We start from the raw sequence: 18184 nt of genomic DNA on the forward strand, positions 1-18184 counted from the left end.
ATAATTTTCAGAAAACCAACGTCACCTCGGTTTAATGAAAGCCCCTGGATGTTTATCATGCCATTAAACCATTTCCTTCCAGTGGGCTCCAGATGAAGTTGTCACTTTGTCAAGGCAGCAGGAAGCACACAAAGGGAGAGCCCACCAGGCTCTTGGGAAGTTTGGGTGAACTGTTTGCAAAAAAATCTGCCGAGCCCACCCCTCCGAGACCTTCATTTCCCCCTGCGGCAGCTGTCATCTGATCCCACGCTTCGCCTCTGAATGGGGCTCTCGGAGGATGCCAGATGTTGGGAACAAAGGTCTAAAAATAATCTTTCCAAGTAATCTTCCCGTCCATCACTCAAGGAGAGCGTGAGCTTTGTGCGAACATGTGAGCCGAGAACCTGATCTAACTTAAACAAGTTCAACAGCAGCTCCCGGCTCCTGCCTCTGGGCTCCTTTTTTGCTTTTTCTTTTTTTTTTTTTTTCTTTTTTTTTTTTTTAATTCCTTCCCCTTTGCCTTCCCAGAAGCTGCGCAGGGAAAAGCTTGGAGTGCTCAGCCCTCGCTCTTTCCCTCCCTCCTCTCCTCCCTCCTCGCAAACCCCGGCAGCTCCGGGGTCTTGCTTCCATCGCTCCCTGGGAAAAAAAAAAAAAAAGAAAGGAAAAAAAAAAAAAAAAAGAGTTCCAGGCTGCTTCCAGAGATGCAAAAAAATCTTTTCTGTAAAAAGCTCCTGGCTGCAGCGCTGTGTGTGCTGGTGGTGCTGCCGGAGCCGGGCTGTGCCAGGAGCCTGTGGAAACGCGCTCTGCTGAAAATGACGGAGAAATACGATGTGAGTGGGGCTGGGGGGCTCGGGGGATGCTGGCCGAGAAAAGGGGAGTTATCCTGGCGTGGTTTGGGATAAAGGAGTGTGGGATCGGCGGGATGGCTCGGTATCACAGCCATCCGTGAAGTTTTCCCAGGCTGTGCGGGACTTTTGCCACCTAGCTGCTGCAGGGGGAAGCTTGGGGAGCGGGGAGAGAGGTTTGGGATGGCACCGGCGCCGCTTTCCCTGGAAAAACCCCGGGGCAACAGGAAAAGGGACCGGGGAGGAGGGGGATGCAAACCCTGAGGCTCCGGGGAGAGATTTAGTGGGGGAACAATAATGGGATTTATTGCTTGGAGCAGGGAGGGTTCCCTGCCCAGCTCCTGTGCTGGCTTTTGGGGTAAATGGTGCTGGAGGGAGGGATGGGGGCATTGCCCACGGCTCTGTAAATCCCTGGAGCACTGAGAGCTCAGCCCCACGGTGCCAGAGCAGCGTGCCCATCGCCCTATAAAGGGTGGTGATCCCAGAAATCCATCCCTGAGGCTGTGCCTGGCACATCCCAGAGCTGCTGCCCACGCCCTGGCACACCTGGGTGCCACCATCTGTGCCTGCTCCTGGCAGCCTGCAGGCTCCACAGGGCACTGGGCACAGCCACCACCCCCAGTCCCACTCTGGGGAGAGCTGCCCAAAGCACAGTTACTGCTGGAAAACCTTTAGGGACCTTCACTCTGGTTAAGCAGGAGCGCTGGAGCTGGAACTGGGACAGCAACGAGTGCAGGGGATGGTGCTGGGTCTTGCCCTGGTGTGTCTGGGCCAAATGACTCTCAGAGATGGTCAAAGAGGAAATGGGAATTGAAAAAGAAAAGGAAATAATTTGATAGCTTGAGTTTTGGGACTTGCTGTTTAAAAAAGAAAAAAAAAGTTTGAAATTTTTGCTTGGTCCATTCAAGTTCCCTTAGAAACCAGCACTGAGCCAAGGTTTCTGCCCCATGAACTGCTTGGGTGCAAGCCCCAGTTTATTTTCTTATGCTCAGGTCTGACTGCATCTTCCAACCACTGCATGTGTGTAAACAGCACCTCAGTGTCACAGGCAGATCCCTCCATCTGTTTTCTGCAGCTTTTCATTCCAAAAGGATGTTTTTATGCCCATGACTTTTAGAGTGATGTTCGTGCATGGCAACATTTGGTTTGTGCAATTTCTGACTCAGAATTGTGACACACATCCCTTGCCCCCAGTGAGAAAACTGAAATTCTGTCTCCTTGAAATTGTGCAGAAATCATTGTGCTGATGTTTGAAAGGCACCTCAGGATTTTGTAAAAAGTCTTCCTTATAGCCTCTCTTGGGCTAGGGTATCCTCTGGTTTGCACTTTAATTGGAAAATGGTGACACAAAGATCTGCATTTCCTGCAAAATCATTCACTGCAAAGTGCATTTATCTGGATGTTCTTCTGCCATATTTCAAAGTGAAGCTCAAATTTAATAGGAGCTATGAGGTGAATGACCCAGAGAGATGGGACAGGAGCAGAAGAGGAATTTACATGTTGATTTTCAGATAAGGAGCCAGCTCCCCTGGGGATATATCCTCTTCTTTCAACCTGCACTTCTTCAAAGTGCTGTTTTCCTGGCAGCCCTGAATCCAGGTGCTACTGATCTGGCAAGCTCAGCTAGAATTGCTCATATTGACAGAAACATTGATCCAGGGAAAACAGAAAATGCTTTTCTTTCTCCTCCTCCAAGCCTTGTCAAGGGGGAAAGCGTCTGCTCTGCATCCTCTCCTGCAGCAGGAGGCAGTTCTGGCAGCCCCTCTGCTTTCTCACAGGGATGTTTTCTTTCCTACCAAATGCTGTGTGTTCCCTGTGGTTGGAAAAATCAGAGTCTGGGGGCAGAGCAGCTGATTTGTGAGTCATTTGGACAGAGGGATGACAGATGGAGGTGCTCATGGCAGTGTGCAGCCATGTGGGACATGGGCCACAGGACCTGTGGGACCTGTCCCACCCCTGTGGGAGCCCAAAGGACACAGATCTGTGTGGTCTGAGCCCAGAAAATCTGAGGCTGCAGCAGCAGGAGGAGTGTGTCCAGAAAAATGCTGGGTGCAGAATGGCAGGCAGGAGTGAGGATGAGGAGCTGGCTGGGGTCTGGCCAGGGGGGTTTCATTCACCCTGGGTGAGGAAGGCTGTTGGTTGGCAAGCAGGGGTCAAGTGGGGCTGGAGAAGGGAGGAAGAGGGATTGCAGTGAGGAGAAAAACCTGGCAGTCACAGTGGGATGCAGGACCTGGGCTTTAAAACAAATCCATGTATTTTCCAAAGGGACATTTGACAAGTTTAGTGATTTGCAGCTGGTGTTCTGCAGCCCCCACACTGCAGGAATTGTTCCCAAGGGGCAGAGGGAGGGAGATACCTGGGAGTGGGTTCAGTTCATTATAAAACACCCATCATGTCTGTTGGGAAAATCTGGGCCAGTCTGGATTTCATTCCACTGACAACTACAGCAAGTGTTTGAGAAAAATCCCAGCCTTCTTCTAAAGTTTTCCAGAAATGAAGAATTCCTCCCAGCTGCTGTAATGCTCTTCCAACAATTTACTTACCCTGCAGCAGCCAGCTGTCATAAATCAGCCCTGGGGTACCCTCTGTGTGTTCTGGCCCCCATATCCTCAGAGTAACCTGTGAGCAGAGCAGCCTCAGCTCCCCTTGGAACCTGCACACACACAAAAACCTTTCTCTGCATTTCCTGCTTTCCAACCTTTTCCTCATTGGTGTGCATCTTCTTGGAGCCCACCCCAGTTCTGCAGGGTTCTTCCAGCTGCAAACAGCAGATCCTGAGCTAACAACAGGAGAAAATTATTCCCATTGCTTTGGTCTTGTCCTTCACATTAAGCTGCTTTCAGGCTGATGTTTGCCACTTTGATTATCATTGACGGGTGATTTCCCAGGTCTTTAATGGAAATACTGGAGGATTCAAAATTCATCCTGTGTATTGTTTGTTTGTTTGTTTGTTTGTTTTATGGCCCGTGTTTGGGAACACCTGCCAGGGCCAGAGCTGGTGGTGGGAGGCTGAAATAAACCTCATGTGTCACCTCGAGGGGCTCCATGCAGAACATGAATGAGCAGAGAGCTGTGCTTTGACACAAGCTCAGGGACCAGTTCCAGACACAAATAACAGAACAGATCTGGGATTTTTGGGAGGCAGACTGCATCCCTATTGAAATTATGGCTGAGACTGAGTGATTCCATCCAGGGTCTCCCTCATCTTTGTTCCTCAGCTGAACTCTGAATTTTTCCCCTTACTTTGTTTCTGGCTATCTAAGGCAGATATTGTCATTAAAATATTTAATAAGTCTCCCTGGAAAACAGAAATTTACCTCCTGCACTGAAAAAATGTTTTTAAAGAAATTTTGATTGTCATCACAATCTGCAAAAATAATAAATCGGAGCCAAACTGTGAATGCTGGGAGAGCTCTTATAAACCTTATAACCCAAACCTGGAGATGTCCTTAACCAGGTTATTTTGGGGGATGAGGGAATCCTCTTTTATGCACCCATAAACGAGGGGGTTTATTAGACCAAACAAGCAAAATATTCTTATTTTGAAAGCAATGAGTTGTGAGCAATAGGTGACCAGAGAAAATGGGCAGGGAGGTCATGAGGTCCAAAGTTATTTGGCTACAACTGTTATATTGTTCCCCAACGGAAATTTCATTCATGGAGCCAGCTGTTCATTGCAGTTTTGGCTTCTTGGGTTCTGAATCATCTGTGAAGCAACTGCAGTAATTGTTTGGTGTTTTTTTCATGTAGCCATTATTTGCCAGTATTATTTTGGTCCCATTTCCGTCTGCAGATGACCTTTCACTGCAATCTGGAACAGCCATTCTCTCCCCTTGCTGGGGTAGCCTGCTTTTACAACACCTCCTCCCGCTTCCTCCTGCAGGATGTTCCGTAACTCACCTTACAGCCAACCTGATTTCCTTTTCTTCTCTTTGCAAAGGATTATGAGTACCCTCTTCATTCTCACAGCTCCCAGCAGCAGCAGAAGAGCGACCGGTGCCCGCCGCCGCCGCAGAGCCTGCCGGAGCGCGCCTGCGAGGTGCCCAGCTGCCGCTCCGACGCCGAGTGCCAGCGCCACAAGCGCTGCTGCTACAACGGCTGCATCTACGCCTGCCTCGAGTCCGTGCAGCCCCCGCCAGGTACAGGGAGCCCCGGGGGAGCTGGCAGAGAGAGAGGGGCTTGTGGGGACAGGGGTGGTGGTGGGGGTGGTCTTCATGTGCGTTGGCGCGGGGTGGGAGGTTGGAGCGCGGGTTCTGTTTCGCACTTGGGGTTTCTGCAGGGTTGATGAGTGAAAGAGGTGTCCAAGGGAAGATGATGTGGCAAAATTTCTACTTGGATGAGTTGTAGAAGTCACTCAAAGGCAGTTGTTTTCCCAGGATGGCATTTTCCATGCTCCGTCCCTGGTAGTGTCCAAGGCAAGCTCATGAGGCAAAATTTCCGCTTGGTTGAATTGTAGAAGTCACTCAAGGCCAGTTGTTTTCCCAGCATGGTAGGAGCTTTTTCCATGCTCCAACTCTAGAAGTGTCCAAGGAAAGCTGGTGTGGGAAAATTTCCACTTGGATGAATTGTAGAAGTCACTCAAGGCCAGTTGTTTTCCTGGCATGGCGTTTTCCATGCCCCATCCCTGGAAGTGGGGATGCCACACAAAGGCAAGCTGGTGTGGCAAAATTTCTAGTTGGATGAATTGCAGAAGTCACTCAAGGCCAGTTGTTTTCCTGGGATGGCATTTTCCATGCCCCATCCCTGGAAATGTCCAAGGACAGGCAAATGCTGTGGCAAAATTTCTACTTTGACAAATTGTAGAAATCTCTCAAGGGCAGTTGTTTTCCTGGCATGGTATTTTCCATGCCTCATCCCTGGAAGTGTCCAAGGACAGGTTGAATGAGTCTTGGAGCAAGCTGGGATAGTGAAAGGTGTCCCTGCCCAAGGCAAGGGATTGGAATGAGGTGATCCTTAAGGTCCTTTCCAACCCAAACCCCACATTCTGTGTTTCTGTATTCAGGAAAAGAGGCAATCCTGGCCTGAATTAGTGCTGACAGAAGTGAGGCAGCCAGCTCACCATCCTCTGCCATGGGAATGGGAATGAGAATGAGACTGGGAATGGGAATGGGAATGGGAATGGGAATGGGAATGGGAATGGGAAGCAGCAGCTCTTTGAGCCTCTAGGACACCAGGTTCTTGTGGCCTTGGACAACATCCATGTCTCCCTTTCCACTGGGACAACAAAAACATGAATATAAGTCCAAATCAGATGAATCCATCAGGCAGCCTCCTCACGGGCCCTTAGAGGAAATCCATGACTTTTCCATAACTCTGTGCCCTGTGGCTGCTACGTCTTGACACTGTGGTCTCTTATTTCTGTGTTCTGCAGTCCTGGACTGGCTGGTTCAGCCCAAACCCCGCTGGCTGGGAGGCAATGGGTGGCTTTTGGATGGCCCAGAGGAAGTCTTACAAGGTACAGGACATTTCTCTGTCTTCTCTGCAATATCCATAATCCCACAAAGGCCCTGGAGAATGAATCCCTCATACACAGAGCTTGCCTGGGATGTTGGGCTGCTGGGGCTGCTGGTATTTGTCAGGAGTTTCCACAGGAATAACTCTGTCTGGTGCTGGGAGCTGCTTTCTGCTGCAGTAAATACTTTTTATGGATATGGATTATCCAGCAGAGCACTAGGAATGCTGCAGGGTGCTGGGCTTGTACCCATTCTTCAAATAAGTAGAGATATATCTTCCTTTTAGAAAAAGGCTTTGTCATCATACACATAATTTTCTGCCAGCTTCCTGATAGAATGTGGGTGGACTTGGAATGGGAGATCCTTTAATCCAGAGTGGCCTCATCACCCAGATGCCTTGGGCTGGGGCTGTGGCTCTTGGATCTGAAGGTGACTTGGACAGGAGCCCTGGCAAACTGCTGCAGAGCTGTGCCAACTGGGGCATCTAAATTTGGAGACTGACAATGAGATTGAGCTTCTCAGGTTCATTCCATAGGAAAAGGGTTTTAATTAATTTTTTACAGTACCTAAAACTGAAATAAGGAGGGAGTGGGGAGGTGGGAAGAGAAGTTTTCTTCTGTGAGACATTCCCAGATGTATGGACACCTGAAATTTTTGGGTTTTTCATGGAAAAGTTAACCCAGCTTTTGATCAGCTTTAGACAGATCCAGGTAGTGCCAATAAATTCTCCTCTTTGGTCTTACAAAAATGGTTTTAGACTCGCTGAGCCTCAACTCTCATCTATTATGGAAACTCCAAGTTCTTGAAGAGAAAATTCTGCCTCCAGCTCATTGGAGCTGCACAGCTAGAAACAAGATAAAATAGGTTCCTCCTCATCTATCCTTGTCATGCTTATATTATTTGTTCTTATCTGAACACCTTCATCTCAGCTTGAGGGAGTAATTAGGGAAGCAAGAACCATCAGTCATGGCATGAGAATTACAGCAGAGGTACTTGAAATTAAAAGTCAGAGGGAGGAGTGGCCCTGCAGAGTCTGTACATGTAATGGCCACAAACACTGCCCAGCTCCTGCTTTGCCTTCTCATTCTGAGCTGCACTTGCTGCCTGTCCCAGGTCAGAGTGGTGAAACCTCTCTTTGGGACAGGGGTGGCACAGCCTGACCCCTCAGTGAGTCACTCCTGAGGTTTGGATTCAGCAGCAGGTCTGTGGGTGTGGAGCAGAGAGCACAGCAGCACACTGCCAGCTTCCTGCTCGTGTTTCCAACTCCTCACCCAGCCTAGAGCCTGGTGGGACACAACCCTGCCTGGTGGGACACACTTGAATTATGTAAAAATTATGCTTGGGGAAAACAGCCCCATGGGGGGGATCATCCTGCATGGTGGGCACTGCTGATGCCTCTTTGGGCTGCCTAAAAACAGAGGTCAGACAAAATCAAGAGGGTAAAAAGCAGTTTATTTATATTTATTGAAGGGCCTTCAGGTACATTTAGGGCAGACAAAGCCCCCCAGGAGCTACACCCAAAATAGATGATGGGTCACAGGTTTGCACACTTTTATAAGTTTGGTCCATTTCCATATTGGGGGTTCATCTGCCAATTACAGCTTCAGGTTATGAAGTCATTTACCCCCAGTTTGCTCCCCCCAACTCACTTTTGTTTCCATCTCCCAGGGCCTGAGGCAGTGAGGTGTCCTTGACTGCCAGGCCTGGAGAGGAATTGTTGTGTCAGCCCAAAATGGGAAAGCAGCAGCTCACACTGTACATGGAGTTCAGAGTTACACACTTAGTGCCTAAAGAGGCTGGCCTGGAACAGAGTTAAAGGAATAAAGTAGGGATTTATTAAAAGGCCTTCAAAGGATACACCTTGGGCAGCACAAGAGCCTGGCCATGGCTACACCCAAGATGGACCCCAGGTCACAAGCTTTCACACTTTTATAAGTTTTGGTCCATTTACATATTTGGGTTAATTTTCCAATTACAGCTTCAGGTTGTGAAGTCCCATCCTCCCAATTTGCTCTTCTCAGTTCACTGTTTTTTATGCTTTTTGGGCCTGAAGCTGCAATGGTGTCCTTGGTCCTGGGGCTGGAAAAGGATTGTTTTGTGTGACTGAGCTGTGAGGAGAACTTGCTAATACTTTATATGAAGCTCAGAGTCACACACCAATGAAGTACATAATCTGAAAGATACAGAAGCTACACTTAAGGCATCACACCAAAGAATTGCAGGATTACAAATACATGAAAAACATACAAGCTAGAACCCTGCAGCACCAGAGGTGGGGTGAGCTGTGCCAGGAGGGCCCAGCCTCCATGGCAGGGAGCCTGAGGCGGGCTGGTGGCCGCATTGGGGTCCCTGTGGGTGTCACAGCATGACAGGTTTCTCTTGCAGCTGAGGCCTGCAGCACCACGGAGGACGGGGACGAGCCCCTGCACTGCCCCACGGGCTACGAGTGCCACATCATCAACCCGGGCAACACGGCCGAGGGCATCCCCAACAGGGGCCAGTGCATCAAGCTCCGGGGAAACCCAGGTGGGTGTGGGCAGGAACCTCCCTCGGGGGGATGAGGCTGCCCTTTTCTGACTCACAGATGGGGCAGCTGAAAGGTCTTTGAAAAACTTTGATTCTATTTTCTGTCTCAGGTGAAAGGTGGGACAATGCAGATTTTATAACTCGTGCCATCACAATCAGAAGCCAACTATTTATTAATTACAATACACTTTAAGCATTTCTTGGCCTATCAGCTTTAGCCACACCAGTGTTGTAGAAGCCTTAAAGCCAATAATCTAAAATTACTCCTTGTGGGTCCCACTGCAATGTATCTTTCACAGTTCTGTTTCTCCAAAGTATCCAGTCTTATTTGCAAGGCCACGCTTTGAAACTTGTTTCTAGCTCCATTTCTCTCTCAGCAGTGTTTGTCCTATTCCATGGCATTTCTAAGTCAGCATTTCTTGTCTCAAGGTTTGCACACAGATGCACACTGTGTGAGCTTTCTATCAGACTTTGAGAATTCTCTGCAAATCCATTTCCCACACTTTCCCCTCTCTCTTGAATGGAAAAAACTTCTCGTGCATGCTGATGTTTGCAGGGCAGAAGCAGAAAGGAAGGGACCAGGACACCAGGACACTCGTGCCAGTGTCCTCTGGGGCTGTGTCTGCCTGTGCTGTTACTACACAGCACAAAAATTAGAAATATTTATAAGTTACTGCATGCTTCAATGAGAAATTTGAGTTTTAAATTCCAGTTTTGTCTTCTGACTTTGCTTTCTGCATCTAAAACTTTGTTGCCTTCATTCTGCTGACGCATTTGCCCAAAAAAGAATTTCATACATGCCAAAATATTTTCCAGGAAAGCTCATAGCATGTTTAGATATTCATTGAATGGTAGGATATGTACATTGGCACTGGGCTACAAATCACCTCAGTGCAGAGACATGAGACATCAGTTTTGCCATTTGGTCACTGTAAAAAACAGGAGAGGCATCAAACCAGGTCTCTGAGCTGCTTCCAAAACAGATTAAGAGTTTTTTTCTCAGGCTTTTGGACCATGTCTTTTATAACCTTTTCTTTAATAACATTCATAGTAACCAATGTTATGCAGAACTGTGGGGATCTTAGACATGAAGTATTTCTAAGGGCCTAAATAATTACATAAATGGCAAACAGAACAACCTAGCTGGAACTTGAATTATGTAAAATGTTAAAAGATGGTCTGAAAGGTTACCCAAATTTTATTTCATTTGGGAAAGCCTCTGATTCCTTGACTTGTAGCTATTGAAAAGGTTATAAAATGCTAGTGGCAATTCCCACTCTTATGGCAAATGAGTTGTGTCCACAGAGCTCAGTAATCTCAGCAGTTTATAAGAGGTTTATAGCAACCCAAATTACTTCAGCCACAGAGGACTTTTATTTCCCTCATTGTGAGGCCATTATTTCCCTATCTCTAATTTCTCTGTGCTGTACACAGCAGGTGAAAATTTAACACAAAAAATGAAGGCTGACTGGGTATGTTCTCACCATGAACCTTCTTTTCCAGATGGACACAACCTGAGGCATAAGTATTACAAGGAATATTTTGGTAAGCTGCTGGCATGAAGTGTTTGTTGTTATTACTATTATTATTATTAAGCTTTATCATTCTTGCAATGCTTAGAAGGAATTTGCTCCTTATGATATGAAGGTTTGTACATAGAAAAAAAAATATTCTTTATCTTCAACTCTCTATGCTTTGGTCAGATCTTATTTTAAGATCTACAATGTCCTGACTGTGGACTTATGAGAACCAGCATTTTCAGCTGTGACAGAATGAGTTGAATAGTTTTCTGCCAGGGGAACCACCCAGTCCAATAATCTTTTTTTTATTTTTAAGCATATTTTTGGAGCTTTGCTTTTGGCCCAGGACTCCTTTGTGTGGCAGCTGAACACAGAGCTCTGTCAAAAGCAGGGTCTTGGACTGTGGTAAGAGATAAGGGATGGCTGGAGCCCAGTGAATTCCCTCAGAGGTGTCAGGTCCCTCTCCCAAATCTGGGGCTCAGAGAAAGCAGGAGCATCTCCCACATCTTTCCTCACAGTTCCAAAGCTCCTGGTTCCTCCCTCTTGGATCTGGATCAGATTGGAAGTGACACTCAGGTATAACTAGACAGCAGCTTTGACGTAAGATTTCCAAATTTGGCCACTTTGGCTGATAAAACCAGGAGAGGATTTCCTTTCCTCTCCTCCAGTGTGGGCCAGCCCACATAAATAATGATACCAATAAACCTGCACTGCTGAGGGAACCTCAAGAAACCACTTGCCAGGGCCCAACCCCAAAACCTGACTTTGCTGATGTTTGTTTTACAGGGAGCAATTCCAACAATTTGGTTGGCTATGTGAAAAACCAGCAGAAGCATTTAGGCTAATTGAAGGTGTGCCTGGGTAAGTGCCCTGTGAATAAAGGGAAAGCTGGGTGGAAATAGCTGGTGCTTAGAATGCAATTATTCACAGAAACATTGTCTGAGGGTGGTATTTCCTCTGAGCAAAATGCTGGAGTAAGGACAGCACCTTAAAACCCTGTGCAGGTGCATGAAACACTCTCATTCCACCAGACACACCTGATTTCTTTGCAGAACCTTTGCCTTGTGGGTATTTAGAGGATGGAGTGATTTTTAGGATGAAAAATAACTGGTGTTCCTTAAGATTTTAAACTTTGTGTTTAGGGGCTTCTTCTAGCACAGGTGTAACTGGGCCTGCCAGACAAATTTAAAAGCTGTTTATTCTGGCCTGACTGCAAAAAGGGTCAGTCTTGAAAATCCTTCAGCACATGGGGGGTTTTGTGGGATAATTTCACGTGTGTGAACACTTGTGCTGGGCAGTGGCACCCACTGATGTGAGCAAAGGCACATGGATCTGGCCAGAGCCAACAGCAAAAGCTCTGTCTGTTTTATCAGCCTTGCATCAGGCAAGAATGAAAATATTTATTACACCAAAAGTTCTCTCCCAAGATGGTTTTCTCAACACTTTCAGCTTCACTTTAAAATTAACTTGGGTTTAGCTGGGAGTTGTGAAAACAAAGAGTTCTGTACCTACGTCAGGCTGGCTGTTAAGATTGCTCAGCTACTTAAGGACAAGTTCTGTGCAAACATCCTAGGAAGGATAAATATTTTAATTGCTCTTCCTCTTTTTTTGTCTTTTGTTGTTTGGTTTTCACCCAGCTGGACCACTCTGTCAAGGAATGCTTTCACCCAGCAGCTTTCTGGTCCCAGAGCTCCACATCTCCAGCACCCCCTGATCCCTGCCCACCACTGACCAAAAAATTCATTATCCAAGGAACAGGAAGAGTTCAGATTTTAACCCCACCAGGAAGGGGAGACATGTGATCCCCTGAAGGAAACCACACTGCTTATCAGCTGCCCTTCTACAAATGAAATGCAAACACCTCCAAGGGATCCCTGAAAGCCACAGAGCCATGATCAGGCTGCTGACACAGAGCCAGCCCTTCATGTGCTTGTTATGTGACCAATTCAGATTTCAGGCCTGTGAACACAACCCAGTGACGTCAGAATTCTACCTAAATATCATCTCTAAGCTGCTTTAAAATAGGTGAGACTAAAGAGGTTCTCTGAATCAAATCCAGTGCCTGCCTGTCTAGAACAACCCCTTTACAAAAGCCTTTTCATCAGCTTAAAATTCAAAGAAATCTGCAAGTTTCTTCTATTTATACCCAGATAAAAACCAGGCTTGACACCCACTTTAAATGGCTAAACCTGAAGTCTTAAGAATTTGAGGAAGTTTAAGCTAGGAGCAAAACCAGCTTTATAAATGATTTTAGGTTACTTTCCTCTTCTCAGTCTGGTGAGCTGCAGATTGAGAGTTAATAATGGAACAGATTCCTTCCTACAATATCCAGGCTGACACACAAATGCATGCCAGGTTTTGTAATGTGCTGCTTTTAGCCAGCACAGTTAATACTCACAAAATCTGGGGGTTTGTACCTGCAAAATCTCAGCAAGAGGCCTGAAGTCTGGATAATGTGTTAAATGTGTTAGAAAATCAAAGCCAGGATAAATTTGTGTGCTGAAAAGGATTGTCTGGCAGATGGGCCACTGCTCCTCAGGAGTCCTGTACCTTTGTGTTGATTTCCCTAAATCCTTAAAGTCTGGATATTGGTATTTGGGCCTCACAGCTTCTTTTAGCTGTTTACCATTATACAATGGAAAACACATTTTCCATTGTTTTCCTTTCCTGTGGCAGTCCTAAAGGGACAGTTGCATTTATTGTGACAATCCAGCCAGAACTGTCTGGCAGAAAAGCCCCTTTTGCTCCATGGTTTAGTCCATGTCCCCATCTGCCTGCATGAAATTAACATTTTCATTTGCACAGTAGTAGCACTGCATATAAATACCCAATTCACAAATGCAAGCCCCTGCTTCCACTCACAAAATACACGATTTTTTTTTTCCACTCACTAAATGGTTTCAGCCAAATCCAAGACACTCCTAAAACTCTTGATACTTTGCACATGACATTTGCAGCTGCAGAGATGGAAGGTGCCAAACTGCTCTTCTGTTTCCTATTCTAAACACACTCCTGGGTGCTTTACAGAGCAAAGGAACAGCTGAAGGGCTCCACATTTTCCTAAATATCTCCATTTGTTGTACTCACTCTTTTTCAAAGTGCAAGATGTTAAATGCAGCACCAAGTTTGGGCAGAGCTGTTTCTATAATTTTGTCCTATGCAGCTTTCTGCAGTGAGATCTTAATTCCTGCTTGGACACAGGAGCCACAGAAGCAGAGAATTGTGGAATGGTTTTGGAAGGGAGTTTGAAGCTCATCACCTTCCACTAGACCAGGTTGTCCAGGCTCCAATCAATATTTTATAGTTCCAATCTGTGTTCAGACCAGAAACTTGTCACTTATCCTACTGCAGCCTCCCTCCTCAGTGCTGCTCAGTGAAATGGGTTGATTTTGTTCAGCATTACTTCCTGCAGGAAAAAAAATCAAATTCTGATTAAATGAGCAAAGCCCTCCAGTGATCACTGATGGCCCCAAAGGGTAAATGCCAAAATGTTCTATTTTAAACTAAAAAATTCCTAAAACCTTGTGAGGAGTTCGTTGAAAAACTGGTGGTGTGCATTCACAAATTTGAAAGATTAAAACTTCAAATCTCAGCCTAATGTCTCAAAGCAGCCCAAAATCTGCTTAATTTGAGTGGACCCATTCACTTCAGTGTCTGTTTTCTTTGTAGCTGCTGAAGCACATACCTGACCACCTGGGTGGGACAGTGCAGGTATGTTCTGCTTGCAAAAAGAATTAAATTTAAAAATAAAAAGAAAATTGACAAATTAATAATTTGATGATGAATTTCTGTTTACTGGGTGTTTCACAGCCATCACCCTTCTATAGTGGTGCTATAATGCTCAGGGGGATTTTTCCAAGTTAATTCAAGTTATTAATTGTCAAACTCAGAAACAAAAGCCACAGAAGGGACTTGACAAAGTGCTGTGTTTTCAGCAGTGAAACACTGGAATGTGAAACTCAGACACTGAAATGAAAACACAGAGCAGGTGAGCTGTCCTCAGCTGCTCTGCTCTCCAGAAACAGATGCTCCATCAGCAGCCTGATGCAGCACAGTAGGAAATGCCTGCTGTAGGATGTTTTTAACATTTTCATGACCACTCTGCAGCGTGTTTGGTGCTATGAAAACCTTCCTGTGAGTCACTGAGTGCTGCACTGCCCACAGCTCCCACACCCCCCAGGATCTGGGCAGCCCCAGGAGGCCCCTCCCTGGTTTGTGCTGTTCAGGTTCTGCTTTGGTGCTCAATAAAAAGTGACCAGTCTATTTTTCAACCCTGCTGAGTTTCTGTTGTGTCTTCTTGATGTACTTTCAGCTTTGGATTAGGGGAATAAAATGGAGAAAACTTCTCAGTTTTAGTTGTTGGGAGAACATAACACAAGCATAGGGAGACAAAAGTAATTTTGTCCACTGGGAGGGAGGTGATAGACCCCAAAACACATCCACCACCTCTGTCCCCTCTCAGAGGGGCCCCTGTTTTGGGTCAGACCCTCAGTTTTTGGCATTTGCACGGTGATGCCCCAGGAGAAGTGGCCCTTTGCACTGGGGCCGTGCTGGGGCTGCCAGCTCCGGTGCTTTGGGCTGCACCAGCACTGCCCAGGCAGCTTTGCAGGAGCCTCAGAGGGTGGAGAAACCCAGCAAGGTGAAGGGCAGAGCTGGGCTGTGCCCACTGCTGGCACAGGACAGGGGCTGGGCCGTTCCCAGCCTCCACCACCCACCTGCCCCACCCAGGATCCTGCTCTGCCTGCTCCTCCGAAGGGACAGGAGTGCTCCTGCTCTGCCCTGACAGCACAAAAAAACCAAAACCAAAACCAACCAAACAAACAAAACGAAAATAATCAACCAAAAACACCAAACCCAAAACAAACAAAGAAAACCACCAACAAAAAACAACCAAACAAACAAAATTTTAAAAAAAACCAACCAACTTTTTCTGGTGAGTCTGCAGAGGTAAATCCTATTTCTTCCCATTATTTTCTCCTTGTTATTTTCCATGCAGACAAAATGGCAAGAACAGCAAGAGAGGCTGTGTAAAACAAAGATTTTTAGAGAGTTTCCCAGACAGAGCTGTGGATGGTGGGGCTTGTTCCACTCATCCTGAGTCCCCCAGCAGGTGAGACTCCCAATTTAAGCAATGGAAACTGTGCAAAAAGAAACCAAAAGCTTCCATTAAATTCCTCTTCCTTCCCCATTACACACCTGGGGGCAGACCTATGGATTTTACTCAACCTTGATGGGACAAGATGTTCTTTGCTTTAAAAACCAGGAGCAGCCCAGCAAAACCCCAACCCTAAAGCGAAGTGTTTGGATTTTTGGGTAGCAGCAAACTCCATTCTACCCATGCAGAAGAGATTTTTTCCCTCAAGGTGGCACAAGAGGAACAAAAGTGCAACAAGCCTGGTTCTGGCAGGGGAGCAGGTGAAGGAGCTGTGAGTTTTGAGCTCACAGTATCATCGTTTTGGGCTCAGGGAGTCTCAGAGAATGGCTCCTTTGCTGTGTGTGTCTTCATAACAGATATTTTCTACTTAAAAGACAAAAAAAAAGAAAGGCTTTCCAAATAATCTCCTTAGAATTGGAGCTTTATTGTCCAATTAAATAGGAAATACTGTAAGGGAACTGAAATTGGGCTGTGTTATGTTTTTAGGGTGTGAAAATGATAGAGTGAAGAAATACAACTTGTATTAGTGTTGTTTTCTTAACATTATAGTCCTGATTCAGTCTACTCCCAGCATTTCCTGAGCCATGGGATAGCAAAATACATTAATTTTTCATTAGATTTCCTGAACATGCAAAAATCAACAGCAGCAAGAAAATGAAACTTGAGTCCGTTCAGCAATTTCTCAGAGTGAGGGGCAAACAGCAACATTATTTTCCTGCATTTATTCCATCTCATCAAAGACAATTTCCCAAAACAGAACTGAGGGAACACAAAGATGAGAGAGAGGGATGTGGTCCTGAGCCCAAACCAGGCTGTTCCTCCCCAGTTTGCTGGATAATAAAACAGCCTGCTGTGATTGTTATGGTGCATTATTATTACTATTGTTATTATTATTATTATTATTATACTCATCATCAATACGTTTTTCTCCTTTTCTGTGTCCTTTTTGTCTTGGAATTTCTGCCAGTCCCACTCAGGGCATTGTTCCCCCTCCCTGCCCCGTGGGTGTGGTGCAGATTCTGGATTTTGCTCTTGCAGCTCCATGTGTCTCTACAAGCAGCAGGGCTGTGCCAAGGGGATGATGCTAAATAAGGAAAGGATCAGCCTGCTGCTCAATTAGCCATGGTGGCTAATGAGGGCCACAATGGGCATGGGCTCACCATGCACAGCACAGCCCCAGGATGCTCTACTGGGCAGCAGCTCCATGGATGATGGGTGAGGATTTGGGGTGAGAAAAGCAAAAGCAAAACCAAAGGGAAATTTCCTTCCTACCTCCCTAGAAAGGGGGAAGATATTTTCCACTGCTTTTCTGGCAGGAACACAAGGATTTGGGGTGATGTTAAGATTGTGGAGACCACAAACAGGCTCAGGTGGGCAGGGGGAGGGATTCCCTGGCAGGCAGTGCCTTGTCAGGAGCTGCCAGAGCCAGCTGGACGTGCTCCAGCCCTTTGGAAGAGCTGCACAAGGAGGGGGAGCCAGTTCAAGAGCACAAATGAGCTCAGAGAGGTTTCACCTCCCGATTCCCATACGATAAAGCCCAAATCCCTCTGTATCTGCTCCAAGCCCTGGCTAAGCACCTTACCTAAGCCCTGGGCAGGGCCTGGATGTGAGATTCCCGAAAATCAGAGCCCAGCATCACCGCTGGCTCCTTTCCCACGGGAAGGAGCGCTCTGGGTGATGCAGGAGCTCCCTCCCTCTGCCTGACGCATCCCGCTTGGATCCTTGCGAAAGAATTGCTCAACCGCGGGAGCCGGGAAGCCCCAGCTGGGTTTTACAAGGTCCCGGCTCCTTGCAGGGTTTCCCAATCGCTGTGTTTTCCTCCCAGGTTGGGAAGAAGCCCCTCCCTCCCTCCACAACACCTCGGTGGGTGCTTTGTGGGGTGGCCCAGGGGGTCCCCAGCTTTTCCTGGACCTGGTGGGACCCGGGGGATGCAAACAGGAGACAGATGCTCCAAGGAAAAGCAGCGTTTTGGTGAGGGTTTTGACACCACGGGCTGTCACAGAGGTCATGGGGCTTGGCCTCATCGTGGTCGAGAGCAAAATAAATGTGCAGTTTTCTGGACATTGTCCTTGGAGGAAACTCTCTTCTCCTACAGAAAAGTGCACATCTGTTTTTCTCTGGCTGGGAATGACTTTTATTCCCTCAGTGCAGTTTCTACTGTCAAAGGAGGATCTGAATCTCCCAGGTTACACCTCAGGGACAGTTTAAGGGTAAGTGGACCCTGCAGTCACAGTGCCTGGGGGAGGATGTTGGTCTCCTGGGGCAAACCAGGGCGTGATGCTCCCTGACAGGCAGCCATAAATCTTTGGGACTGATGCAACCAGTGCACTTTATCCATCCTAGAATCACAAACCAGAGGATAGGGAGCTGGAAAGGACCCACAGGGATTATTGAAGTCCAGCTCTGGACACCAAAATCCAACCTGAGCTGTGTGTTGGGCTTCACCACGAAAGCACAAATGAAACACTGTGGGTTTGATAAATGATCATTACAGATCCCCACATCACACCTCCATGATGTAAACACTCCTAAATCCCGGCGTTGTGCTGACTGGAGCATTTCCTAAGAAGAACCATCCCAGCCTGGAAGTTTACAAACAGGCTCGGCCGTGCATGTAACTTATCCCTGGCCAAACACCTTCCCTATCTCCCCGCCGACGCTCCTCCCGCAGCAATCCTTCTGAGGGCGGAGGAAAAACCCCAACCT

General features: G+C 46.9%; 1 protein-coding gene across 1 annotated transcript; it reads left to right on the forward strand.

The window, feature by feature from the left end:
• Positions 1-649: 649 nt before the first annotated feature.
• Positions 650-14594, forward strand: WFDC1 (WAP four-disulfide core domain 1). The gene is made up of 7 exons (XM_054641056.2): positions 650-809; positions 4765-4963; positions 6196-6279; positions 8663-8803; positions 10307-10348; positions 11110-11184; positions 11961-14594. The coding sequence occupies exons 1-6, from the start codon at positions 681-683 to the stop codon at positions 11166-11168; spliced, it is 654 nt and encodes a 217-aa protein (XP_054497031.2). The 5' UTR covers positions 650-680; the 3' UTR covers positions 11169-11184; positions 11961-14594.
• The last annotated feature ends 3590 nt before the right edge of the window (positions 14595-18184 follow it).

This window comes from Agelaius phoeniceus, chromosome 12 (assembly GCF_051311805.1).
Source record: "Agelaius phoeniceus isolate bAgePho1 chromosome 12, bAgePho1.hap1, whole genome shotgun sequence".
Taxonomy (NCBI): domain Eukaryota; kingdom Metazoa; phylum Chordata; class Aves; order Passeriformes; family Icteridae; genus Agelaius; species Agelaius phoeniceus.

What these genes read in the sequence shown, in the direction of transcription:
- WFDC1 (XM_054641056.2), top strand. Translation starts at nt 681, where the DNA reads ATGCAAAAAAATCTTTTCTGTAAAAAGCTCCTGGCTGCAGCGCTGTGT. An exon ending in GTCCGTGCAGCCCCCGCCAG is followed by an intron (nt 4,964 to 6,195) that starts GTACAGGGAGCC and finishes TGTGTTCTGCAG; the next exon opens with TCCTGGACTGGCTGGTTCAG. An exon ending in CAAGCTCCGGGGAAACCCAG is followed by an intron (nt 8,804 to 10,306) that starts GTGGGTGTGGGC and finishes CTTCTTTTCCAG; the next exon opens with ATGGACACAACCTGAGGCAT.